Raw genomic sequence first — 27948 nt, 5'->3', positions numbered from 1 at the left:
GTCTAGTTCATCTTTTTGCCTCAGAAAAGGCCACTTCTATTTTATTGCATCTCTCCAGGATTGTCTTCACATGCTCAATAGACCAAGGAATGCCTATGAATATGAGAATTGCTGAGGATGGCCTCTGAGTCTCCGCTTTTAGGTATGGCTCTCAAGTGGCCTGAATGGACTTCAGTCCTTAACTACCTCTGTACTACCTGAATGGCTGATACTCCAGTGGCATAATTATCAACTGAGCTGAGAATTTAGGGTTCCAATGACATACACCTAGTCACTTAGGTATCTAAAGATGCCTAAAACCATAGGTATCTAAGTACTCTGAGGTCAAGAGGAGCATAAACAGATGTCCAAACCAATTCCTACTACTCATTCCACATGCCTGAATGAAACAATCCATCTGCTCCAATTCTAATGCTTTGCTTTTTAAGATGGTTTGTATTGACGGTTGCAAATGTAAAAACCTAAGATGACCTCTAAACTCTGTTTTATAGGTATTTTTTCTTGTTTAGGTTTGAAAAATAGATTATACCGAGACAGAGTAAGAAATCAGAAAACTCCTAAAAAAATAGCTGCAATAATTAAAAAAAAAGTGCAAGTACACGGTCTGAAATTTTATTTAAGTGTGTAATATAAAAATTAATTTCATCTATCCTGTTTCCAGGAAAATATAGAGATTTTAAATGGAAAATAGTAAGCACAGTGTCAAAAATTTCTCCACAGAGCTCTCAGCCCAAGACAGCTTGTGAATGCAGTAAAATGGGAAGCTCCACTGACGACAGAGGAAGGCCAGTTATTCTGGGGCATTGCTGTGGCAGGCCTTTTACAAGGATAGAAAATAAGCCTATCTGCTAAAGTGACATTTGCCCAGAACTTGAGATGGATAATGAATGGCATAATCCATATAACAATGGGGAGCAAAATGACTGCTCTGTACTCATCCTTTGTGATCCTTCAGCAGTTTTGTAAAAATTGCATCATGGCAGTAATACTTCAAGTTTTTCCTAATGACTAAGCTTTTTACAAATTACTTTTATTCATTAGTAATTATGAATGCTGTTCATCAATATCCTTTTGGATTCTTCAAATGCTTTCAGCATTCTGTAATACATATTTTGCATAACTACTGTCTAAACTAAATGTTTCTGTTTCAATAATTTATACAACAATATATGCCCATATTACACACCAAGTTTCTTTACTATGACAACATACTAAAAACACAATGAAGAGTTCAGGTTATAATCCCAAGCATTGTCTTAGGCCTCTTTTTGGTGATTTTGTCACAAAAAGTATGCAAAACAAGTGCACTGCTCTGTGACTTGCAATATTCCCCTTATAGAAAAGTAAATGCTGCATTTTTCTCTGTTTGTTTGACACACTGTTTTGACCCTATGTTTGCCTTTTGTGTTTTGTTACTTGATTAGTGAAAATAAGCCTCAAACCACTTCAAGATGATGTTTCTTCTGCCCATTTCACCCTCACTGTTTTTGAAAGAACTGGAGCCCTAAATGCATTATCTAAGGAAACACGGGTTAGACAAGCAACTGGTTCCAATTGCAGGTCATAATCTCCCTGCCCCATCTACCTCATCTTGCTAAATCCTCCTAAATCCCCTAGCTTCTGCTCCTCTAATCATGAGGGTTGGAAGCTGCAAGGGCTGCTTTTCTCTTCATTAAAATTTCCTTTTAATCTTTTATAATCTGTCAGCACAGTACATAAACACCCATCAGAAGCTTATTCCTTCTAATTTCACAAAAGGGGATAATTTTACTATACATTCCATATTTGCAAAGTTAAGCTGCATTTCACACCACCATAAACCTTGGTCAGAAGGATGAATAGTTAAGCGGTTGAGCAAATGGCATTTACCGCTACAGCCTGGTGCATTATTCATTGTGAAGCATTTATTTGGTGAAGTTAAACCTTGGTTTTGCTTATGAAACATCCAAAAGCTGATCCCAAATTATTTCAGTACATGGGGCTCTTTTCAGAAAGTACATTTGAACTGTGTTGTTGCCTATGTGCCCCTTGCGTGACCGGCTGCCTAAATCAAACAGATTAGTTTTCCTTCCTGACAGGGTGACTAAAATTTCTTTTAAAGAACAACAACTGGTTACCCAAGCAGATATTGAAGAGGTCATCCATCTTCTGCCACAAATTTTCAAAATTTCAGTGAGCAAATGAGCTATTATTTAAACATTCAATCCCAATCATTAACAATTTATATTTCCCCTAAAAATACTGTTACATGTGTAAGTCTACATAACTTACATAACTTTACAGTCATGCAGCAGAAATGCCTTCACATACGTCCTCTAGGAAACCACACTATACAAACATTCTCTGAGAGGTAACGTAAGAGAGGTCTCACTCATGAGAGCAGTGATTTACCCCCACTTTCCCTCTCCTTCCCTTTGTAAAAGTACAGATGGATGTAAATAGGAAGGGACCACTGGAGGCAATTTAGTCCAACCTTCTACTCAAAGCCAGGCTAAATTCAAAGCTTTATTACATTCTGTTCTCATTCTAACCTTTCCATATAAGCATCTCATGACAGAATACATCAATGTTGAAGAAAAAGGGAACTGGCTATTTTTAATTTTTAAACTTATGTTGGCTATATATGATTTATTACTCTTTTCTTCAGGTTGGTTGGTTCTGGTTTTTGTTTGGTTTTGTTGCTGTGGGGTTTTTGTAAACACAAAGCATTGAGCTCCCCTGGTTTTTAGAAACAAGAAACAAATATGAATAACATGACTATTAGTACTTTATTTATTGTACTATTGTAATCAGAAGACATCTCTATGCATAAATATAGGTTTAGACCAAACCCATTTGGAAATACTACAAATTCTGTTCTGTTAGCTGCAGCAGAAACTTTGCAGAATATCTTCCTGGAAGTGACAGTGAAGTAAGGAACATAAGGCTGCTCTAACTGCAAATGATCTCCTTGATTGTATCTACAGTACTATAAACATTTTCCTTTTCTAATTTTTTATTTTTCTTTTTTCCCCAGAGGACAGTGAAATGAGTGAGTGGTTATTTGAAGGAAAAATTACCCATTTCTCAAGGGAGGGGCTTTCTTTCCATTAGGTTCTCATCTGAAAGTCATGCTGCAAACACTTCTTCCATTCTAATATTTATATAGAAATAAAGAAAAGCCCCTGAATTTATAAAAAAATATAAATTCACAAATTCATTTATAATAATTTATAATTTACTCAATTTTTGTTGATGCCACACATAATGAAGAATCCGCATCAGATCCAAACAATAGGGAGTCATCTTTGAAGTTAACAGTATGCAACACCATGAAAAACCGTTAAGAAGTAATAACTAATAATTAAAATTTAGCAGTAAAACTCCATGGAAATACTGTCAGCCTCTTTTAAATCTTCTGTCACTGATGTCAACATTGCATCCCTCTAGACTTCAGCTCCAGCCCGTACACCATTTATATGCTCTTTCTCATCCTGTGATGATTTATCCTCTTCTGCCAAACAGATTATATACCATAACAACCATTCTACTCTCCACAGGAAACAATAAAGGATTTTGAAACTGCTTACCTCAAAACTGGTTTGAAATTAAATATCCTATTTCTGAAGACTGGAACTGAGCACACTTATTTTAAAGTATTGGATGTAGCTAAAAATTTCCTTGACTTTCCCTAATGAAATTCTATAACCTTCCCAAGCATGATAGCTTTCAAGCTTTCAGTATGCCACAGTCTCACTCCTTCAAATATTGCTGAAGACTGCCAAGCAAAGAAAAAAAAAAGAAAACTAATGCCAAGTGAAAAAAGTAAAAAAAAAAAAAAGTCAAAGAAAAACACAGTCAAGCCCTAGCCACAAAACTGAAACAAGCAGAACTAAAAATCCAAAAGAGAACACTTAAAAGTCTATCCAGCTCTTTCTCCTCTTGTTTCAGACCAAGGCAAAAAATGTTAATGAGATACTATTATGATTCTTTATAAATAATTAGTATTTCTTCTGCTTACAACAATGCCTTATGTTCTGAAGGACACAGAAATGTCTGCATGAATGCCTGGGGAAAGCCAGCCTGACTACCCAGTCCAGCTCTCCTTTTGAAGCAGTTCAAAAGGACTCGGATAACCAGCCCACAAGGACACAAAGTATCTATTTCCCATGTCATCATTTCTTAAGCATTACAGAACGCTTACAATAAACTAAAACTATAGGAAAGAAAGAATCAAAGCTGCAATCACCAGATGAAAGAGGAAAATTGAAAGTATCAACACTATTTTGAACAAGCAGTGGCAGACACATTAAATTTCAGGACTGAATTTTTCTCCATAAGGGTTTCTCCCTCCACAGACTCTAAAAGGGGTGAAACTACTACATATGAGACATCTATGCTTTAGTTAACATTCTTTCATTAGGTAAGATACATCTCTGCTTCTCTATTGAATATTTCTGAAGTCTGCTTTAGCAACCATATTCTTCACCTAAACTTCAAAGTACCTTTAAAGGACAAGAGAGAGAAGCAAAGATCCCTCGCAGGATTTGTGAGGCTGAGCTGTCAGAATTGACAGTGGAGGCTGCTGCCTGGGCTACCGCACCTGAGCTGAAACACAGGATGTGCAGCTCAGAGACACTCAAAAGTATCTAAACAGAAAGACTTTGGGGGAATCAAGGTGTACTTTCTCAAGAGGGAAGACAGGCAAGAGCCACAGAGGATCCTAAAGGCTGGAAAGCCTGAGGGTAGAAAGGATGAAGGTGGAAAAAAAAGGTTTTTTTCTAAGAATCCTTCACCTGATTGCTACAGGCTTCCCACGCATACCCTTTCCTCTATACACAGCATCCAAATGCCCTGGACTCACCCCATCTCTGAACACATACACACACCTGACAGCAGACCCCTCTTTCAGTCAATCTGTTCCCTAGTGGGTGTCAGTAGGATTTTGGTCACGTATTTTAGTAAGAGCATGTCTAGCGCAGAGATGCTAGAGCATCTCTGTCTAGCGCAGAGATAAAGCAGAGATGCTTTATCTCATATTTAACAAATATATTATTACCTAACCAATGGAAACACACATTTTGCATTAGTTTAATCCCTCTAGCTAATATTTTTCAAGTTGGTAATTTTCAGATGATGTAAACAATCTATCCTCTCCTGTAAAGACATTTCTGTTTACAGCTGCCAGATGAACAATTCACTCTTAGTTCACTTAGTTTTAAGCTTGTTTATTGGTGACTTGACTATGTCTTCCCAAACATTTCCTTACAGTACTGAACTCAAATTGTATTCAGAAAAGTGCTTCAGTCCATCCTGCCCTTTCCTAGGCATCTCAAAATGGAAGGTAAAACGGCCGTATCACGTTTGACATTGAAACTTCAGCCCAGTTCCTTCCATTCATCCACAGAGTCAATCCAATGGCTTGCAACAGAAATACAGTTGAGTAATTTAAGCCATAATTCTTTGTGCACATATGACATTTTCAGAAAAGGTGTATCTCCAGAGACAGCAGTTGTCCAAACACACAGTCATTATGTTGATTTTGTTTAGTATCTCTTGAACGCCAGGCTGGCTGTGTTCTAATTCAGCTCATGGTCAGCATAACAATATGCTTACAAGAGGGAAAAGCAGCACGCTTCAGAAATTCTGTACTGCCCAGTCCAAGCAAATGCTTTATTTAGATTTGTATTGTAATGAAATCTGGTGGAACATTTTGAAAAGGCAGGTTAGCATCTTTAGGAGTCCAAAAATCATCAAAATATCTATGTACCTGATAAATCTATAATACAATTCAATTAAAATTACTACTAGGATTTAGGAATCCAGTCCATTATATATTTAAAAACATCCCTGTGGGAGCCTACATTATTGACACCTTAAGTATACAAGTTGTTTTTTTTAATATTCAGTTCCAAATAAGAATACCATATAATAATGAAAATAGCCCATTCCAAATCAATAACATGTCATTAAGAAACAACATAAAATTATACCTTGTTATTTCTTTTAAAGTTATAAAATAAAGTCATCTAAGTGCATATCTCTTGTGTAAACACAGTTACAAATCTAAATCTTATTATGCTACCAAAGAGGATAATAAGAGGATAACTCTTAACTCCACCTCAATTTTATCTTTATGCTACAGGAAGATTTCTTCAAGAAGCAGGCATTGCTGTTTTCCTCATTCGTCTTTGCTTTCAGTATCAACTTGAGAAGCTTTCTACAGCAAGTTCTGTCTATGTATTTGCACAGGATTTTCCAGAGAGTAGGCGTATCTGCTCTATTGAAACAACAGTAAAATATTTGACATGAGCTTCTTAGCCATAACTGGATTAGAGGGGATCATTAATCATACAGGTAAAACCCTACATACCTTCAGAAAGGGAGGCGTCCTACTCTGGCAGTTACCACTGGGAGTTTCAGGAAATGTTTGGATTTGCTATCTATGCTTGTATGCAGAACAAACCAACACTCCTATACAGACAACAGGGACCAAGTCACCACTGCTAGATTCTGAAATCGGGAAGACATCTGGGCCTGTCAAAGGTCATATGTAAGGAAGTACAGTATTGGTAAGAAGCTCAGACAAACATACCTTGAGAAAAAACTGGAGACACAGAAATTCAGTGTATAGTCTTAACTGTATTCTTGGTGTGAGTGCTCTGTCAAGAAAGGAAGATGTAAGTCATTTGCAGCTGCAGATCAAGTAAAATTTATGCTGAATAAATGCACAAACATGGACAGCCACACAGAGATCAGAAGAGAGAAGGTCCAGGTCAATACCCACTATTTACCCAAATCTTTGCACATGGTTTGCTCCTAGACATAGTGCCTGACCTACAATGTGACCACTAACTTATTTCTACAAAAGTGGTAAAAGTTGGAAGACACCTGTTGTCTAGTCCACTCATCCTGCTCAAGGCAGGGTCACCTACAACTGGTTGCCCAGGGCTGAGCCATCTGGTTTTAAGTATTTCCAGTGATGGAAACTCCACATCCCTCTTAGAGCAATCTGTTCTGGAGTTCAATTGCCATTCGAGGAAGAAAACAACCAAACAAAAACTTTCAAATAGAACTTAACTGGTTTTCAATTTCTGCCATTTCCTCTCACTGGATACAACTGAAATAGGCCTAGCCAAATACCTTTCACTTCTTTCCATCCTACACACACTGATAAAATTTCTCCTGAGCCTTCTCTTCTCCAAGCTAAACAATGACAGAATCTGAGTTTCAAAATTACAACTCTTAATCACCTCCAATTACCTAGAGATATGTGTTGGTGCAGAAACTGATTTTTAAAAAAACCCAACCAAACAAAAAGCCTTTACAGGATGAAATTTGAGGTTGAAATGTAAACCTGCACTGGGACATCTCACTGAAAAAAGCATGCATATTTGCAGTGCAGACAGTCTTGTGTTATAAGCTACACTTTCCAATAGTGAAAACAATCCTGTATTGTGTCCCTTGAGAGCAGTGATAAAGTGTACTGACTTGATTACTGTTTTAAAGGAATGCTGAAAGCATAAAAAGAGGAAAGAAATATATAGAAGATTTCCTTTAAAGAGATACATTAAGATCAAGTCTTCATTCTAAAGAAATTAAATCAGGCATAACTTAGTGGGAATGAGAAACGTAATACAGAAAAGATTCTGTAAGAGATTTAGTTCAATAAATTAAGCTTCAAATAGCTATTAAAAGACAAGAATGATCAAAGATGAAGAATGAATGCTCACTCATAGACTATATAGCTAAAAACAAATGCTTCCAACTATACAGAAACCTGGATAGATAAAAACTACTGCAGATACTTACAGGTAAATACAGCTGAGCAGACACCACAAAGCTGCTGTCTGTCCTGCATAAAAGAATTATTTATCTTAATTATTTATTTTTCCAACAGCATAAACCAACCAACATCTTTCCAACACCCATAAAGGGTGTTTAGTCCTGCAGAGACATAAAAAAGTGCATGTCAAGCATTCTGCCTGTTTGCCTTCTTCAAGTGTTTTTCTAAGTGTTTGTGAATAAACTCATCATAAAATATCTGTTACCAATGGTAATATTGGTACCCAGATTATCTTCAAAGCAAAGGAAACAATTTTTAACATCATATCTTCAAACTCCTGCTTTGAGACCAACGGGTTAGTTACCCAGCTGAATAGTATGGCATACTTTAGACTGGCTTCCTTCACTCTGAATTAAATACAAATAATCCCTTTAATTGTAAACTCCTGGTCCAGCAGGAGTATCTAGTGAGGTCCACAACTTCTTCCCTTTGCACCTCAACATGCATTAATAAATGTAGTAGTAGTTACCATATACTAACTCCTTGTAGCTTGTAACTCTTCTTAACCCACTTCTAGATGTAGAACAGCCAGATCTTTCAAGAAACTCAATTCTAAAAAAAAAATATTTTACTGTGTATTTACCAAGTAAACTTCAATTTGTCAGTATACTGGGAGAAGGCAAAAACCCCTGTAAGCATTACTAGCCTCCATTTACTAACATCCTCCAACCAGTATTTCCAGAATGAGAACAGGGTGGGCTTCTTTAATACTATACTGGAAAGCTCCTTTCATTACATCCATCCATACTGGCAGAGGTATACTGCCAGTATGTCAAGTTGTCAACAGACTCTCTCACCAACAGCTGACTCCAAGAGTTGCTCTTGTCTTAGGAAAAACCCACTTCATGGAACTCCAGAAGGAAAGCTTCATCTCTGTCTGCAATAAAATGAGTGTGTGTCTTCTCCAACAACAGAAAACCTGAGTATAGAGGAAATATCAGGAAAAACTTCAGCAAACTTCAACATGACCAATCAGGCTATAAATGTTACAGCTCCTTCTCCTGTCCGAAAGGACACAGAGCTATCTACCCTAACAACTGGGTGCAACATGACCCTGAGCAGGGGCCCCCAGCTCTTCCTCTCTGCTTGAATTTTCCATGCCAAGTCACTACTCCCAGCCTCATAATATGAAACAATGGAGGCAGAATTTTATAGATCAGTCACCCACCTGAAGGTGATAAAATGTTTTTAGCAAAATAGTTCAGTACTACAGAAAATTGCCTTATTATGCAAAACCCAATCTTATTTTTAAATTGCAGCTTACGTTCCCTTTTGCTACACTCCATTTGGCCTGAGCAGAAATTAATACAGGAAAAAGAATACAAACTTGGAGATTTCCATGCTGTGATTTCAAATTACCATTTTTTGGTTTCTTTTAATCAGCAAATTCTATATAAAGTGCTAAAAAATGATGTTCCCATGAGACTTAGAGGAGTAAAATCATGGGGGATTTCTGGTTGCAAAACTGAAGAACAAGAACAGTGCAGATTCTAAGCTATTTTTTTAGCTTTTAATAGATATACCTTTTTAAAAAGCCCAAACAAAAACAGATCTTTTCTCTCTTCTTTTTCCTACTTTATCATCATAAGGCAGCATTAAGCACACAGTACACATGAGTACAAGATCACAGAATCATCAAATAGTTTGGGTTTAAAGGGACCTTAAAGTACATATAGTTCCTACCCACCTGCCACGAGCAGGGACACATTCCACTAGAACAGCTTTCTCTAAGCCCCATCCAACCTGGCCTTGAAGATGAAATATTGCCGTACAAAGCTGCATACATTACAATGTCTCAACTTAGTCAGTCAGTGACAAAAAAGCAGAACAATGCCTGTCAGTTTTTTCCCAATAGAAGGTGAAACAGTGCCACCCACTGTTTCCAGAGTATCCCCTGCTGAAGAAAGCTACGTTGGTACTTCACATTCACTGGAGCGGTAGCTCATGCTAAGCCTTCCTCCCTCAGTCCCAACACTGGGTTTTACTACCAGGTGACATACCTACAGTGATATTTCACTCACTAGGAAAGCTGCACAAGAGAAAATTCCTTGAACTTGCTCTACTACAGCTGAAGCCTCGGGACAGACGAAAGGCCAAATCACAGAGAAATTATTGGTTTTTAACCCTGGGAGCAGGAGTTTCTTTCTGTACCTGTCAGTTTTCACAACCACTGGTTGTATGCAACTCAAGTGAATCTCAAGCCGAAGAGAGGAATATATTACACCTGCAATATGTTACATAAATTACACACTGTAATACATCACATTATGTAAAATTGTAACTGTAAAAATTGCCTTAGGGTCTAAATATCCTACTGCTTTTTTTCATATCCTTCCATTCATTTTATATCATCCCTTATTCAGACCAGACAAGTATCAACCACTCCCTCTTAAGCTAGGTCACAGGTCATTCTCTATAATCAACATTCTTACCCACCAGTTTATTTTCTGTTGCAGTAAGGAACATTTATGTAATCCAAGGATCTGAAGTTATGAGAACTGGTAACAGTCATGCATTGTTAGGACAAAAAGAGCAATTAAGGACTTCTTTTAAAAAATAACAGTGCTTGTACATATCTTACTTACCTTATCTCTGGATAGTGGAGAAAGTGGCAACGCTTTCCAACATATTACAGTACCAGTCAGGTAAAGGTCTACAACTACTTGGTCTTCCATTAACAAAATACTTTGTAAGCAACTTTACAACAAAAAGTGGGCTGTTGCTCATACTCAAGAATGTGCAGGCCAGATTTTCAATGATTCAGTATACTCTGTTTAACAACAAACTACTTGCCTCCTTGCAAGAACACAGGAAAATTCCAGGAAGGTCAAGTAGAGCTGATGAAATTATATAAAATTCTAGGCACATTTAGTTACCTCAGAACCACTTACTCTTTGTTGATAGCTAAATACCCCCAACAAGCCATGATATATTGGCAGTGTGTGTTTCAATACAACAAGGTGGGTAATATTTTAAACTAAAAGATGGTTGATCCAAGCTAGACACACTAAGAAGTTTTTTACAATGAGCATGGTAAAACAGGCTGCTCAGAGAGGTGACAGATGGATGCCCCATCCCTGGAAACATTGAGTCAGGATGGACAGGGGTCAGAGCAACCTAATCTAGCTGAAGATGTCCCAGCTCACTACAGGCTTGAAATAAATGACCCTTAAGGTCCCTTCCAACCCAAACTACTCCCTGATTGTACAACACTGTATTTTATGATTCAGACATCCTAGCTGTGGCTGGGGCTCAGCTGTGGTCTATTAAAAACACTCCTAAGACATCCAAGCATCCAGTAATGAAAACTCAAGATACCAACAGCTGAAATCAAGGACCCACACTAAAGAGAAAACTGTAGAGTCCAAATGCATTTGAGAGTTCTCTCTGTGACTCTGGAGGTGGCAGCTTGAAATTGTGTATGCATGTTCACAACATAACCCTTGGAAGCAAGTTCAATCATGCCCGTACTACTATGTCAAAAGATTTCTCTTACTGTATAGCTAAATTGCCAACCATTCATTAAGAAATACTTTTTTTTAGGAGCTCACTTTCTCTTTAGAATGAATAAGCATTTAACTTAGTACAAAATTAGAAATTTATCACTAGTGCTGAGTATCAAGACAGCTATTTTCTAGTGATACTCAAGATGGTCATATGAATTAATACTTTGTTACGACAGTTTAACATGGACCTGTGGATCTGCTAAAAAATATGCTCACATAACACTGAATTAGCACAGAAGGCTTTTAAAAGTAAATATACAAAAGACTTTTAAGGTATTCCAGCCGTTTATTTGCCAGTGTACAGTATACATTAAAAAAAGAAAGAAGGCCCAAATAACATAAAATATGTATATAGTGTTTGCTAGACAAATACCTGACTAAATCAAGGCATAGCATACCTTACACTTCATGGCGTCACAATGAAGTTCAGGCACATACTTTATGTTTGGTTTAATGGTTTACAACTCTTTTGGTCTGTTTAGTAGAAAATGAACCAACTGAAGCAGAACTTCATCATTAAAGCCTTTCACATTACCATCTTCCACAACATCATACAGTGGTTTACTGTCTGTACCCCAACATATGTTCTTTCGAGGGTTGTTTTTAGTAGTTTCTGCAGTTAGTGCTAAAGTATTTAGCTGGTAACAAAAGAAAGCAAAATATTTTCCATCAGTCACTACTGCCTGTGATACAAAAGGACGGGTCACATCTGCTTCACTCCAGAATCCTACAAAATAAACAAATACAACAGGACTTGAGATTTCTATCAGCACACACACCTAAATGCTAGTCCCGAAACACAGAAAAACTCTGGGAATTGCAGCAGCTAGCTAGTAGGGAAAAAGTCCTGTCTGCTTTAGCAACACAAGCATTTATAATACAGACTAACCAAAACACAATCACCAATAAAGGTTATGTCTAAGATCAGGGACACAGAGGCATACTTGCATTTTGTACGCAGTTCCCTATCAACAGTTGATTAAAATCCCTCACTGATCAGCCAAGTGACTTTTCCAAAGCAGTTAAGTTACTAATGCATGCAAAGTCCTGCAAAGGAGCTGAGGGAAAATGTCTTTTTACTATTTCACCACTCTCAAGATGCATTTGTTTCATGACAAAAGCATGCACAAATATGCACAAACATAACTGACTACAGTAACCAACCAGACACCAAGAACACTATGTCAGTGTTAGTGTTTTAAACAAGCCCGACTGAGCACTAGCAGTATGTTAAAAATATTTACATACTTATGCATGCGCACTAGTATATACACAGATATTTTTCAAGAATATTACTATTATGTGCCACAATGCTAGAAATTGTTACAGAAGAAAAAAAAGTCATAGATTTGAATAATGCTGCCCTTACAACTCGTAATGTGCTCACAGCTGACCAACTCTGAAGACAAGACTTACTTGACTTCAATATTTTACATCCACAAAGGAAGCCTTCTAATACCCCATTACATAAAAAAATTGATGCAGAGCTGGCAGTATACACTATAGTCAGAGAATTTTCTTACATGTGTTGTTTCTCAAGTGATGAAACTACAAGCCATCAGGTGTCTCACACTAACACTAGACAATAATTGTATTTATGAGGAAGACTGATCTGGTCTAACCATCAATGTCTTCTGGGACTTTTTTAGAAAAATGTAGGCATAAAATCCCAATGTAAGGCTGCTAACATTTTTCTTTTATTCCTAGTATTTTCATGTAATTGAAATTACTGAAGCAAGGGCTAAGAAACACAGCTGTTCCAGAAGGAAAAAACCCAAAACTGCTTGATGTCTACTGCATTTCCCTCTTAAAGAGTAAAGAGCAAGTGAAAGCAACTGAGATTTTTGCACAAGCCTACTGTTATATATGGAAAAATATTTTTCTCTGTATTTAATTACTCTGTATAAAAGTACTCCACATCTTAACTAACTCTTATTAATTCAATTACATCAGTCAAGACTTACTAAAGACAATCTTCAGGAAAAAGAAACACAAAAAAAAGGTGGTGGGGAGAAACAGTTAAAAAACTTTAAGTAGGTATTCATAACCAGGAAAAATTTGTCCAGCTGACTATCTCACCTTGATACATTGCTTGTGCTGCTGTCCAGGCAAAGAGACTTGCAATTCCATTTGACCGATAAACAACTTCGATTTGATCCTCGAGACGCGCTTTTATAAACCTCTCCCGCTTCAGTTTGTCAGGAAGGAGATGGAACTGGGTATGTCCATAACAGCATGGATCTGCCACCTTTGTTCCTGTGCTCCCCAAAACAAAACTATCAATCAGAGAAAGAGCACTCTTTATCACGCATACAAACACACATCTTCACCATCAGACTATAAAGCTAGAACCCCTACTGTAGATCTGTGAGGAGCTGCCTACTTCCAAAAGGAAAGAGTCCACATCCTAAAATGAGAATTTCCCTTGTGACGAATCAAAATTCAAAGTTTTGTGCCAACTTTCTATTCAACTAAACTTCTTCAAGCAAATTTGGACACACAGTACCACACACACAGGAAAATGCTACTCCCCACTGCCTAATAATAGAGATCTATATATCTATATACTATATTTATACAGTATACTTATAAATAAAATTACAGAACTTTCTCTGGTGATGGGAGGAGAAAGACTGAGGTGGCATTAGTTTTGGCGTTGGCTTTTGTTTGACTGGTTTGTTGGGGTTTTTTACCAAAAAAAAAGTTAATATTTCACAATTAAAAACTCTTACCTATAAATACCTTATTTTCATACTGTTTTTTGAACAATGGAAGTTTGGATGGCTTGTGATCAATAACAGGAACATCTCCAAGATCTGACTCCAGGGGCACAACCTTGAAGACAACAGTAAAAAGAAAAGCCATTCTGACATCAGGTCCACTGTAATAAACCGCTTCTTGGTCAGACAAGTCCTGCTTACATACATCATAGAGACAGCCTTAACTGAAATTCTTTTTCTTGCAAGAGAAATTCTCATCTTGTGATGAGTGTTAGCACAGTCATCTTGTATTAATTTTTCCACAACACAAAAAATGTGAAATAATGCTATGCAGCAGCCAATAAACAAACTTCAACCTGAAGACTAAGTCTGCAGATTTAGTTTACTGCACAACATTTTAAATTGCCTAGAAGCTCTTTCAAAATGCCAAGGTTTGTAGCATCTGATGACACTAACACAAGCAAATTGTACAACTACCTCAGCCATAAAAGTTCTGTGAAAAGTTGTATAAACATAAACATTTACAGAACACACAATGCTTTGCGTGCTTGGGGTGGAAACTGGACAACAGAGACCCTCAGTGGCTACACAATTACCACTGTATAAACCTGCAAGAAAAACATTACAGTATTGAAACAGAGCATACTTCCACTGAACTTCCACTGAGCATTCAAGAAAACAACGGCCAAGCAGTAACAACAGGCAGGAATGCTCATGTTCAGTTTATATGTGCTTTTACTTCTTTTTTTTTCCCTCCACTTCTATTATTCTCCTCCAGTGAGAATATTCCACAGCACACCTCTTGTTCTTGCCTCTGTTTCCAAGCACGGAATGTTAAAAATTCAATTTAATTAAATATAACAACATGCAATTCAAAGTACAAAGAGGATCAAAAGGTCAGAAGATTGACTCAATACCGACAAAACCATTTCCACTATGTAGTAAGGGTATTAAGACTTGAAAAATACCCAAAAGTGCTACATACTGATAAACTAGGTCCTCCACCTCTGTATGGTTTCAATGGCTGCCACAAACGAAAGTGAAAATGCACGGTATTAACTTGCTGTTGAAAACATCCCCACCTCGGGAAGCTGCTTTGGTACACGGATCTGGAGGTGTGGGTTATCATCTATTTGGAATCGCACAGGATCAACTCTGCCCTTTCGATGTCCGTGAACAACAACTTCTTCACCATGATGCCAGTAAAAGTTAACTTCAGGGTTTAGATCTGAAACAGAACAAGCAACACAAAAAACAGTGATTCGCCTCTTGCATTTTAAACCCTCCGAATTCTTCTGTAGCTGCAGTGAGATACAACCCAAAACCCAGGTAGAAGGACGGAAACGAATTACTAATAATGGTCTGAACAAGTGAGATACACCAGCGGCACTCATGCCGGCTCGCAGACTGCTCTATCGCCCGACGCCCGAAAGCTCACACGTCCCCTTCCCGGCCAGCCCCGCTCCGTACCGAGGGAGGAAGCAGCCAGCAGTGGGTTGCGACCGGACAGGGAAGCGGCGAGGGTGGAAACGAGCTGCGTGAGGAAGGGGCCGGGCGTGTGATCCTGGTCACGGTAGAGGAACGGCCGCTTCTTGTTCTGGTAGAAGCTCTCCTGGAGAAGGGCATCGCAGGCGAGAGAGCGCAGCTCGCCTATATCCGGATACGGAGCCGCTCCCGCCGAGGGCTCCGGGGTTTTCGCGGCCCCCGGGGTTTTCGCGGCCCCCGGCGCGTCCGCATCCCCCGGCGCGTCCGCATCCCCCGGCGCCTCCGCTCTCGGCTCCGGGGCTCTGCCGGTCTCGGAAGTCGCTCCCGCCGTCGCTACCGGGAGTGTCGCGTCCGCGGCTCTCGGGGGCATTCCCGGCACTAAGACGGTTTTTGTGAAACTGCGGTACCAGCGGTCGGCGTTGAGGGCGAAGGTCTGTGGGTACACCATGTACTTGGGCCGCTGAAGCTTCCCGTACAGCCGCAGCTTCTCCTCCACCGTGGCCGCCGCGTGCACCCGCTGGTTAAAGCGATGCAGGCGTCTCGATTTGGCCGCTTTGCTCTTGGCCGTGATGGACGCCACCACGGGCGGGTAGAGGGGGCTGACGGGCGGCGAAGGGGCGCCGGGCACCGTCTCCGAGAACCAGCGCCGGCCGGGCCGCAGCAGCCGCCGGGCCCCCAGCGCCGCCATCTCGCGAAACTGCGGACCGGCGGCGGGGCGGGGTGCGCAAACCGCGGCAGCTGATTGGCTTCCGGGGACCACGTGATAGGTCCGTCTTCCGGTTGGCGGGCGGGTTCTCCTGGAGCGGGGGCTGCCGGGAAGGAAGCGGCGGGGCCTTGGGAGTCACGTGGCAGGAGGGCGCCGAGCGGCCCCGCGGAGGGGCCTCTGCGCATGTGCAATAGAGGCAGTGTGGCCTCTCCCGGGCGGAAACTACAGCTCCCAAGATGCTTGGCGAGTGACGGCCGGAAGTGCCGGGCCTGGCGGCAGCGCCCCCGCCCCACTGCAGGCGGAGTCCGCCCGTGTGGAGCCTGGCGTGGCGCTGGCAGCCCCCGACCCGACCGGGCTGGAGGAGAGCCCTGAGATTATCGAGTCCGGCCTGTGACCGAACACCACCATCCCAATACACAGTGGCACCGAGTGCCACGCCGTTTTTCCTTAAACACCCCCAGGGACGGGGACTCCACCACCTCCGGGGCCGCCCGTTCCAGTGTCTTATCGCCCTTTCCTCGGAAAGGTGAAGAAATTCCTCGGAATGTCCAAGCTGAACTCCCCCCTGGCGCAGTGGGAGGGAGGCTGTGTTCTCTCGTCCTGTTCCTGGCTAAAAAGGCTCGACGGAGCGTACCTGCTTCCACTGGGGAAGAGGACCCAGCTTGGAGCCGGCTTTTCCGGCTTTGCCGTGTCCCGAGGAGCCCGGTCCCGCCTGGGCGCCTCAGCCTCCCGCTGCCTGCTGCAGGGAAGGGCCGGCTGTGCGGGCACCCGCAGCGCTGAGTGTAAACTGAAATGACTCCTTGTCAGAGACATCGCAGCCTGCAACGTCTGGCTTTAATAAAAGAATTAAACTCTGCTAAAATATGATCTGCTACGGCCTTTGTTTGTGAAATGAAATGAGCTAAAAGTGGCATACCGACACCGCAAGAATGCCACAGTAACTGCATGTTTATCTTCGAGATGCTTGGAAAAGTTGAGGGTATTTCTCTTCAGTGGACAGAGGAAGTTCAATATTTATTCTTAAAACTTTTCTTCTGTCATTACTTTTTAAAAGTTGGTTATTTAAAAGTTGGTTATTTGCAGTAGTCATGGGAGATTGGTTGTTTTTTCCTGTATTTCCATGAAGTGGAACTAAAGAGTGGGAGTGGAAAATGTGCATGGGATTTGGACAGGAGACATGTTACATACATCCCAGATAATCAGCTTTCTTTCCTCAACTGCTTAGCTTTCTGCTGTACTAATGATCACTGCTGAAGTGGTGGAATTTTTGGAATATAGAGGAATTTTTGGAGTAAGTGGCAGAGATGTAAACCCACAGTTTGGGTTGAGATTTTCAAAGAATGTAGAATACAAAGCCATTCTCTTCAGGAATTACATGAAAGTTAAGTAGAAATTAAACTTCTGTTAATCCATGGCTAAATTGTTCTTTAGTTTACAATTCCTAAGGTATGTTATAAAATTTAAATGTTTAGTTACAACAGATTTAAATGTTTAGTTACAACTAAGTTTAGCACCAAGTATTTAAAATTTGGTTCTTTTAAATTTGAAACCATACATTTCTTTCACCAGCATACACTTTTTTCACCAGATGGGTGAAGGGAAAAGGCCATCGATCAGATGACTGACCATTTAGGAAGCAACCACTCTTCCTCACCTCACACACTGCTGTCTCCAAGTGTCTCCAAAAACCTATTTTCCTCCTGATTGATAAAGGACACTGGCCAGATGTGCTCATGGAAAAGATACTGAATCTCTTTCCTTTTGATCACAGCCAGCCAACTTACACAAGTTGTGAAAAAAAATCACCATGTACTGTTCTTAGGCATTTTGTTGCTTTATCTCCTCTTTCAAAACATGTTTCCTTTGCTGGTTGGAAATATTATTCTAATTTCATCCTTAAATGTATTCATGGTCAATTTATACCTGCTTTTCATTGTGCCAACATTGTCCTTTAGTTTAATTAGCTTTTTGTTCTCTTCAGTGTTGGCCTTCTAAAATATTGAAGGAGACCAGTCATATCACTTCTCAGTCCTTACTGATAGAGACTGAACAAGCTCTTCTCACACAGGCAGATTTCCATTTCCCTGATCATGTTAACAGCCCTTTTTTGCATTTCCTGCAGTTTTGCATTTGTCTCAGGGATTTGTGACCATACTGAACCCATTTATTCATACAAGGGACTGTATTAGCCGTGCCAGGATTGCTAACATTTTACCACTGTTAAAAACCTTTTCCATCATGCTGTTAAATCAGAATTTCCTGCCTTGCAGCCATATGCTGAGACTGTGAGCAACTTTTGCATGGGATATTTTAAACCCTCAAGAACTTCAATACAGAAACTGAATATAAGGGATGAAGTAAATGAATATTCAAAGAACCGTTTTTATCTTGTCTACTTCATTCAAGAGCTGATACCAACTGTAACACTGGATAACAGATGTCAAGAACCAGTGCTACGCTTTAACCTGTGCTTAATATCCCTCAGCTACTCATGGTTTTGTCACAGTTTAATTTTATTTGCTTGGCATATATTCTAGTATCATTCACCTTGAGGTAGGGGCAGCAAGGGCTTGGATAAAATGTCCCAATAGACAGTCTAGTTAAAGATACTTGAATGCTTTGCTGCCAGCTCTGCCATAAGCTTTTGATAGAAGTATGTTATGCAGCCATGGGTCTCTTAGTTTGAAGAGGCAAACTGACAGTTCAAAAAGGATCTATTTTTCCTTCTTTGCTGAGATAACCTGCCACATTCAAATTATCCTAAATCTATAAACCCAGAGCATCTTTTTGTGTGGTTAAATGGATGCTTAAAAAGAGCCTGGATTAAGAAGCTTACCCTGCCTAAGATGTTCAGAACAAATGTTAAAGTGAATGTCACAGCCTTAAATCTCTAAAATAGAAACTGAAAAAAAAAGCTGTATCTCAGTTCCAGCCGGGAGGTCACTGGGGAGTGTCAGTTTGAAGTCCAGGAGGTAGTGCACTTCATCTTACTGAAACTAGTCCATAGGAAGAGAGGAAATGTTGCATTGCTTGCAGCCATGGGACCGGATCAGCTAGGAGAGTGGCAATAAATAAAAGGGACAGGAATGACTGGAGTACCCAAAAATCAGAGTTTAATAAAGGAAAATAATAAGGTGCACTACAATTAGTGTGCAACAAAACATAGTATAGGGCTGCTCCAGAAGACCTCTAAATGAGACAAACACAACCTTATATAGACATTAACTCAGGGCAGAGAACCAATGAACAAACAGAAACAATACCTTATGTGGAACCTATCAGAGGGCCGGGTTCAGAACTTAACCTTAAGGAATAATTTATTTACGTAACTGTTCCCACCATTCTTTTCCCCCACCTCTCTCCATAACCTGACATGATGTTAATCTATCCTGGCATCTCAGTTTCCAGGATCCAGTACTGTTACCTATGGTGTGGTTGAGTCACAGCTTGTCTTCTCAGGACAGACCACCACAATGGAGTACTAATTCTGTTTCTGAAACTTAGAAATGAGACAGTGTGCACTCACTCAGAAATGAGATTGCATAGATATTGATTACTGGCAAGCTCAGTATCTCCTTTATGCAGGTATAGAAGCCGCTTAAGTGCACACACTTCCTCAGTAGTCCTCGCCAGAAGACACAACCCAAATGGGATCACAGGGATCATGTGGTGTTGATACGGTGTCATATGCATACTTACAGTATTTCTCTGTGGCTGACTTCATGCCTAAAGAGAGGATGTCAATTTCTTCATGCCTGCTTCAGATGAAATTTCTGTGTTTAGAATTTTTTTTTGTTTTCTTTACTGCCTTTTTCAGCTTAGTGGGCTGTGTGCCCCATGTCAAATTCCACATACTGTGGTAGACACAGTCTTAAGTATTGAGATGTTCATTATTTTATGACTTATGCCTTTAGGTTATTTTAAAACAGATTATATGTCACAACAACAGCTGTCAGATGGTAATATAAAGCAACTCATAGCATAAGTACATGCAGTAGGAAAAAGTCATTATCATCTTCTCTAATTGATATCTGTGGATAAAAGCATACTTCTTATATTATTTCCAAATATTTTTGTAGGAAAATAAAATGCATTTCACAGAATGAAGTCTTTCATTATTCATCCTTCAAAATCTAAGTACTTCTAGAACTGCACAGCACTCTAAACAGCATCAATTAGAATTAGGTTTGCATTATGTTTCAACTGCTATTTTAATGTAGTTCCTTAGACATATTCCTTGCAAGCTGAAGTTGTCTATATTAATTTACAGATCAAAGATCACACCACACACTCACCACCACCCACCGCCCGCACTCATTCCCATTTAAAGTGAAATCAAAGCACCTTTGTTGCAGGACTATGGAAATAAGAGGGAGGAGTGGGAGGTAAATGGGGGGAAGATCATTTCTGGCTCAAGCTTCCTTTTAATTAGGAAAACAAGTTAAAAGAAATAACTTCAAAGTTGGTCCACTTTCTAGTTCTCACGTGAAAGCCCCTTGTTTCAAAGCAAGGAGCCTTCCAACTGGGAATTCAAAAGATGCACAGGCACTTTCTGCCTGCGGTGGCTTTACATGCCATTACAGCAGGGCCTTTCAGAATGGTGATGACATTTAAGACCACTCTGGCTTCATACTGCTGTATAGATAAAAGCTTGTCTTGAAGACATGCTTTGACAAGGCTTAGTTTCGCTACCTTGATGCTCATTAGCTAAAAAAACCCCAGAAATCCTTTGGGAAAACTAGAATTCTTAGTCAGTTTTATATAGTATTTCATGCTGTTGTTGCAGTCACAAAGGAATATCTCACATATTCCTCATGCATTTTGGGGAAAATCTATCTAGTGGGCATTCTATGTGGTCTGTTTCAGGCCCTTGGATACACTTTTCCCAAGGTCTGCGTTTTATGTGCAGAAAATCCATCTATTTTTAACCTCTTCTCTGTGAGATAACTTAGAGCTAAATGAAAAATATTTATTGTGAAATCAGTGGGAAAGAGTTTCTGAAAGAAACAAATTGATTGAAACGAACTGATTGACTGGAGCATATCAACAAATTGATATGCTGTCATTTTGAAAGGTGTAGAGCTGATGTGATAGCTAAGTGACAATTGAACTTTAGCAGTGTGAGCGCTCATCATTTGCACAGTTACAATATGCAGCTGGTGAAAAACATATGCTTTTATGAGAAAATTTGTGGAGCCAGCTGTAGTGTTCAAGGGATCATGCAGAGGGAAGACTGATGAGTAGATTTGACTCAGTATGATAACCAAGAACTGGATGTAGAACACAAGTATTGCAAAATAAAGCTATTGTATATAAATATTAATACAGTGTGGCACTTCTGAGGTGGTGTTTGTTTGTTCATGAAAGCTGTCATGAAGATGGAATTAGTGTCATGGGGGAAATAGTTTCAAAGGCTTTACTGAAGTTTAGGCAGACAATATCCATAGTCTTTCCTTCATAAACTCATTTGGTCACCCTGTCTCAGAGGGAGCTCAAGCTGGTCAAGTAGGATCTACCTTCCATAAACCCATCCGGCTGGGTCTGATCCTCTGTTTGTCCTTTACACACCACATGAAATTGCTCTTAGGATGACCTGCTCCATAACCCCTGGCACTGGGGGCAGACTGACCAGCTTGTTCTTCTCCAGATCTCCTTGCCCTTCTTGTGGGCGGGTGTCTCATTCGCCAGCCACCATTCATCTGGAGCCTTCCTGATTAACTAGGACTGGTATGTCATGGAAAGAGCAAAGTTTTCTGCCAGCTCTATGAATATCCTCAGGTGGATCTCACCCAACATGATACACTTGTCAAAGTAGCACAGCAAGTTGCTGACTAGTTCCTTTTGGATTGTGTGAGATTTATCCAGCTCCACATCCCTGTCTACCAGTTCAGGGGGCTGGGTACCCTGAGGATAACTAGTCTTTCTGTTAAGAATTGAGGGGAAAAAAAGGCATTGAGTACCTCAATCTTTTCCTCTACCTTTGTGACAATGTTTCTCTCTGCATCAGAAAAAAAGGGTGGAGACTCTCCTTGGCCTTCTTTTTGTTATTTATTTATTTATTTGTTAAAACATTTTTGTTATCTTTTGCTATGCTGGCCAGATGGAGTTCCAGCTGGGCTTTCACCTTTATAATTTCACCTTTCTGAATGACTTCATGATATCCTCACACTCTTCCTAAGTTGCCTGCCCCTTCTTCCAAAGGTCATAAACAAATTTTTTTTTTGTTTTTTGGTTTTGTTTGTTTGTTTGTTTGTTGTTTTTGGTTTTGGTTTGGTTTGGTTTTTGTTGGTTTTGGTTTTGTTGTTGTTGTTGTTGTTGTTTGTTTGTTTTTTGTTTTCTTCTCCCCAGTCCCTGCAAAAGCTTCCTGTTTTGCCATGCCGGTCTTTTTTCCTTCTAGCAACTAAGAGCTGGAGAGCATCTTACTGATACCTGTCACATTAGAATAACAGGTTACAAATGATGTAGTAAAGCATCTGGCACAGGAGAGGGTACCTCCATCATTGAACGTGTTCTAGCTCCCAAACCAAGGGGACTGTGCAGCTCTTTGGGAGTGTCCTCTGCCCATGCACAGCAACCACCTCAAGCAGTCCAGATCATGGGCTGGTCTAGCAGGTCAATAATACATATATTTGAGCAAACAAACTGTGATGCTGCTCAGCCTTCTGTTATAGATAATAATCTGGTTTCTCTGCATACCTGTGTCTCTTGTCTTTCATTGTGCAAATTTCTAAGACACATTTCGAGCAGTTTTCTGACTGAGCAGATTAGACTTTATTGAGGCCTTTTTTATAGTTCCTGTTATAATATGACTTATTTTACCTAAGTTCAACTGTTGCAGTTAGACCTCTAGACGATAATGATTACCCAGCCAGAGAGCAAAAAGCACCTAAAGTGCGATTTGTTGCATCCTTTCTTAATTTTTTTTTTTTTTAAGGTGAGGATTAAGTTGCTCCGTGGATCACTGCTTAAGTCCTTACTGAAACAGAGCCTGTCATGTTATCCTGAAACAAGTAATGCTTAAACTTAAGTAATGAATTCCGAAAGAAAACTTTGTTATCGCAATTTTTACAATGTTTTACTATACAGCTTTATTTGCAGATTGCTGAATCACTCCTTTATGACAACTCTTGTTTTCCAGTATAACAAAAAAGGGGCAGTTACGTTAGAAATTTTCAGGGGCGGACACCGTTTGATAAAAGGCTGATGCTGCATAAAGTATTAAAGCTTTCAGAAGGAGAATTAATGAAGTCTGTAATATTACATCGCTGTACTACTGAGGGCATGCGTCAAGATGTAATGTGAAGGGCTGTGAGAAGAGCACAACCACTAGATGTCACCATCCTTCCACCAAAAATTCGTCAGCGACCAGCCTGATGTGATTTACAAGTACCACTGGTTCCACCACAACACCACACTGAGATGAAGTCTTAAATTCACGTTTTGCCAGCTCTGTTTCTTTGTAATCCAGTCGAAATCCACGTGGCATCATTTATTTCTGGTAGCGCTGTGTTTATATCATCCTAAAGTCCTACTTCTGAGATGAAAACAAACATGAATTTGGGATTCAGGTTCATTCAGATTCACAAATCTGAGAGGAAACACTGCTGGATAAGTTTACCCAATAATGTTGCTGCAGCTCAACCCATTTGACAGTGGATTGTTGGAGAGTATGAAGTCAAGATCCTATTTCCATTTCTTTTACTGGTGTACTGTATTACTTTGGCAAGTAATTTCACCCTAGCTTTTCTGTTTGCAGTTTACTATAAACCCTAGTTTCCTCAGCACAGGAACTTACCTTATTAATGTTGTTTGTGGATCATCTTTATCTTAATTCAGTGATAGGTATGATAGGTATTGCACAAAGAGTCAAAACAACCCAGGTATTTAAGTGCAGCTGAGAAAAATACTAGAGGGAGATATTAATTCCCTAATCTAACCTTACTTATTACCCCGATACTCAGCCATGATTGAAACTTCCCTGGAGTCAGGGCTGGGATTAGTGGAATTTTTGGGTGTACTTAGTATGGGATATCTGAAGTCATCAGTTCCTGCTCCCTTTCATCTTACTCAATGAGTAACATCACCTTGCATTCAGGTTTAAGTTTTTAATATCCTATCTGACAAAGATAGGAGCTGAATACAGTTTATCTCTTGGATAGGGCAGCCATCTTTTATCTGCTCTGATCTAGGTTGAGGTTTCCTACTTATTTTTTTATCACTGTCTTTCATAGAAATACATTTAAGTGGAACTTTGCAAAAATTGACAGGATCTTTCTTATCTTATGATCAGATCTGCTTATTTGGACCAAGTAAGGCCCAATATTTTTGGTCCAAATATTTATGGGACATATTTACTCTCATCTGTAACGTGAGGATGGAGCAAATGCAGTTTTCCCTGCATTCAATTTTTTTCTTACCTTATTCCATTAGGTGCTTTTGTGCTTCAAAGACAAAAGCACAAAAATAACTGGACAATATCCAGAATAGACAAGACTATAGCTAAGGTCAAATCAAGTATGTATGCTCCAACCACAGAACCAACTGAATGTATTCAACATGCATCCCATAAAGACTTATTTTTCCACTTGCAGTCCCTCCTCACTCATGCAGTGATTCTGTCCTTGAGTTGAACTCCTGTATTGTCAGATATGAGCAGGTAAGACCCCAAACATGAAAGGCTACTTTAACTTTCTGGTGGGAATACCATATTTTGGATTTGAGGAAAAAAAGGGAGTTTTTGAGTCAAATGTCCTATCCCATTACTACTGCGGTATGAATTGCTAGAAAAACAAAAAGTGATTGATGAGCAAAAGTACAAAGGTTACTATAAAAAGACCATAAACTGTCAACCCTAATATGGATAGCGATTATATTTAATTACACATTTAAATGTTGAACAGCTTGACTGAGACACGCTTGTGTCTATCAGTATATGTTACCAATGAAAGGCTGTGCCAAACACTTTTCTTCATCCTGTCAGCACACTAGGTGACAACACAAAGTAGTAGTCTGCACTGTTCCCCAGAGGCTGGTCCGTTTGGAATGAAGCACAGGATGGAAGACAATTCACAGACAGCAGAAAAAACAGCAATGAACCTGCAAAAGATTTCACATACTTCAGTTTATAATAGGTATCACGTAGATAAAATCACAACCCATATTGCATAATTTTCTTGCAAACAGATAGATTTAATGCTACATAATCTCAAATGAACAAAGCAATATTTTTATGTTCCAATACTAGATATGGCATGTATTTTTAGAACCTTAAAAGGGATACTTTCAAAATAGACTAACGCCATAGGTTTTTTGTGATAAAGTTCATGAACTTACCTGTATGATGTTTTAGATGAGGATGAAATATTCAAATTAATATTTTATAAGATTTTTGTCAAGAAATTGTAAGCTTTAAAAGAGTTTTCAAAACCATGGTATGAGATGTTCAGTGGGCAACCCCTAGGGCTAACCATAGAAACATGAACAAATTCTACTTTATGCAGTTTTAAAGTTTACATATTGTGTATTTTATGTAGTCATTTAAAGGAGAGTTTGGGTAAAGTGAATCTCATTAATTTATTTGTATCTACACCTAAGCAGATATTTAGGTTAGCTAAGTTGTCCAAACTTCACATGCAATCCAAGGATATTTAGTAAACAGAGTCAGTGGAGTCCAGAAGGCAGATTCTCTCTGTGTGGAGTGGTCACCTACGTTTATTCTGTTAAGTAAGCTCTCAGCTGTTCTCCGAAATGGGAAATTATGCATCCAGCCACCCTAGCAGACACACATGGTAGACATCAGAGTTGAATCCATCCCTGGTCACTTAAACAGGGAATACCATTTCTGCAGCTGACACAACAGGGTTGAGCAAAAGCTGGCTAAAAGTGCTTTAGTGGTGTGAGCAAAGTCAGGCATTACTGTGACATGAATGAGGCCTTTCTGCCAAGAGAACAAGGCAGTATTTCCCTTTCTGGAGAGAATGCTCTGGTCCCCTAAGTAATCTCCTCTGTATGCCTCTGCTCCTCCCCCAGCCACACTATTTGGCTTACTCTGGGGTTGTGATTTATGTAAAGGAAGAAGATGGGTCATTGTTGCTGCAGCAGTTGTGCAGCTTCAGGAATTTTTCCTTTATAGTGCTGAGTTACAGCCCACACTTATAGGTAGCAGTAGAAAGTCTGCATTTTCATTCAGAATGTTCTGAATTAGATTTGGGGATCATTCAGGCTTCTGAAAAGACTGTTTTCATTAATCAGATATTAACTAATACAAAGCATTTAGATGAAACAGGTTTCAGCTATCAAAGCTGAAGGGTGAATTAAAAAATTTTGAGATATTGGAGTCACACACAACACACTGTTTTTATAGTTCTCCATAAGTATATGAGACAGAAACTTCCTGTAATACACTTATTTTTCATCAAAAAAACCCAACTTTCATACCAGTCCAGAATGAGAATGTTTCAACAAATCATATTTTCCTGTTGGAAAATATACCTCATTTGCCATAAATTTAGAGCCTTTACTAGAATGACATCTGAAATATTTTGCTCTCTGGTAGACTTCCTTATGCTGTTACTGTACCTTTCCTTTTGTCCAGCATTTTGCACTTCCCCTCAACAATTTTTCCATTTTTTTTCTTCTCAAATGTTAAATTAAACACTGAGTCTGATTTGCTTTTTTCACTCTCATGTTTCTTTCATAAAAGTAAGCCGCTTTTAAAATCGTGCTGCTGTCACACATGGCCTGTTATATATCAACAAATTATGTTTTTGTTTGATTCCAAAAGAAGTAGATTCAGCAGTTGGAACCAGAAAATGTCCTTCATTTTTCTGGTTTTTATTTGACAGCATGGTGCACAGGGTAGAATATTTATAGCATTTATTGCTCTTATATTTCTCTTTCACACTGAAATATCTCCATTTCAAATTACCAGTTTGGTTTAGGTCTTTAAGCTAAAAAAATCATATTCTTCTGTGGTTTTTTTAGCTCTACTCTAGTTGTACTTTCTGGTCTTTAAAAAAGCCTATCTCTGTTCTCCAAGATATATCTTCTTTGGGATTTCCCAAAAATGGTTTTGAAAACTTGACTTCCTTCAGTTTACTTTTTGAGTGTCTAAGTCCCATTCAAGCAGAGGGAAGTATAGCTGTACTAAGGGTGGGCTGCAAGCCTAATCTTTCTTATTACTATGAGCATATCTAGACTTATCCTTAGATACAGGTGTCTGTTTTCAGCACACAGTCAAAAGATAGTGTTAAAAACACCAGTGCCTACGCTAATTTCTTTCAGCTGGGAGGGCAGAGTAATGGTAGAACATATTTATTTCAAGAACAAGATTTATAACATCAAAGGCTTTTTATGTCATAGGTTCACAGAATAATTTGTGTTGGAAAAGACTTCTAAGATCAGCAAATCCAACCAAAAGCCCAGCACTGCCAAGTCCACCTCTAAACCATGTCTCCAGGTGCCACATCTAAACACCTATTATATAGCTCCAGGGATGGTGATTCCACCACTTGCCTAGGGACCCTGTCCCAGTGCTTGGCAACGCTTTCAGTAAAAACATTTTTTGTAATATCCAATCTGAACCACTTGAGGCTGTTTTCTCTTGTCCTTTGCCTTGTTACATAGGAGAAGGGGCTGACTCCCCCCCCCCCCCCCCCCGGATACAGCCTCTTTTTAGACCTTTTTGCCTCAGGGTGATAAGGTCTC

The 27948-nt window shown here is 39.5% G+C and overlaps 1 protein-coding gene across 1 annotated transcript; it reads right to left on the bottom strand.

Annotated features, from left to right (window-relative positions):
- Positions 1-11597: 11597 nt before the first annotated feature.
- On the bottom strand, positions 11598-16274 carry MRPS30 (mitochondrial ribosomal protein S30). Its single transcript, XM_038124670.1, has 5 exons — positions 15522-16274; positions 15134-15279; positions 14064-14166; positions 13411-13587; positions 11598-12058 (listed from the first exon to the last, which is right to left on the bottom strand). Exons 1-5 carry the CDS (start codon positions 16222-16224, stop codon positions 11790-11792), a joined length of 1398 nt encoding a protein of 465 aa, XP_037980598.1. The 5' UTR covers positions 16225-16274; the 3' UTR covers positions 11598-11789.
- Between the last annotated feature and the right edge of the window lie 11674 nt (positions 16275-27948).

Source organism: Motacilla alba, chromosome Z, assembly GCF_015832195.1.
Source record: "Motacilla alba alba isolate MOTALB_02 chromosome Z, Motacilla_alba_V1.0_pri, whole genome shotgun sequence".
NCBI lineage: Eukaryota > Metazoa > Chordata > Aves > Passeriformes > Motacillidae > Motacilla > Motacilla alba.
Note: the sequence above shows the minus strand (reverse complement) of the source record. Positions and strands in the feature narration are given on the sequence as shown.

Bases quoted from the DNA above. Each gene is read 5' to 3' on its own strand.
- MRPS30 (XM_038124670.1), bottom strand. From the start codon at position 16,224: ATGGCGGCGCTGGGGGCCCGGCGGCTGCTGCGGCCCGGCCGGCGCTGG. The intron at 15,280-15,521 runs GTACGGAGCGGG...GTTCTGTTTCAG, and splicing joins GCTGGCTGCTTCCTCCCTCG to ATCTAAACCCTGAAGTTAAC. The intron at 12,059-13,410 runs GTGAGATAGTCA...TTTATTTTGTAG, and splicing joins AGCACAAGCAATGTATCAAG to GATTCTGGAGTGAAGCAGAT.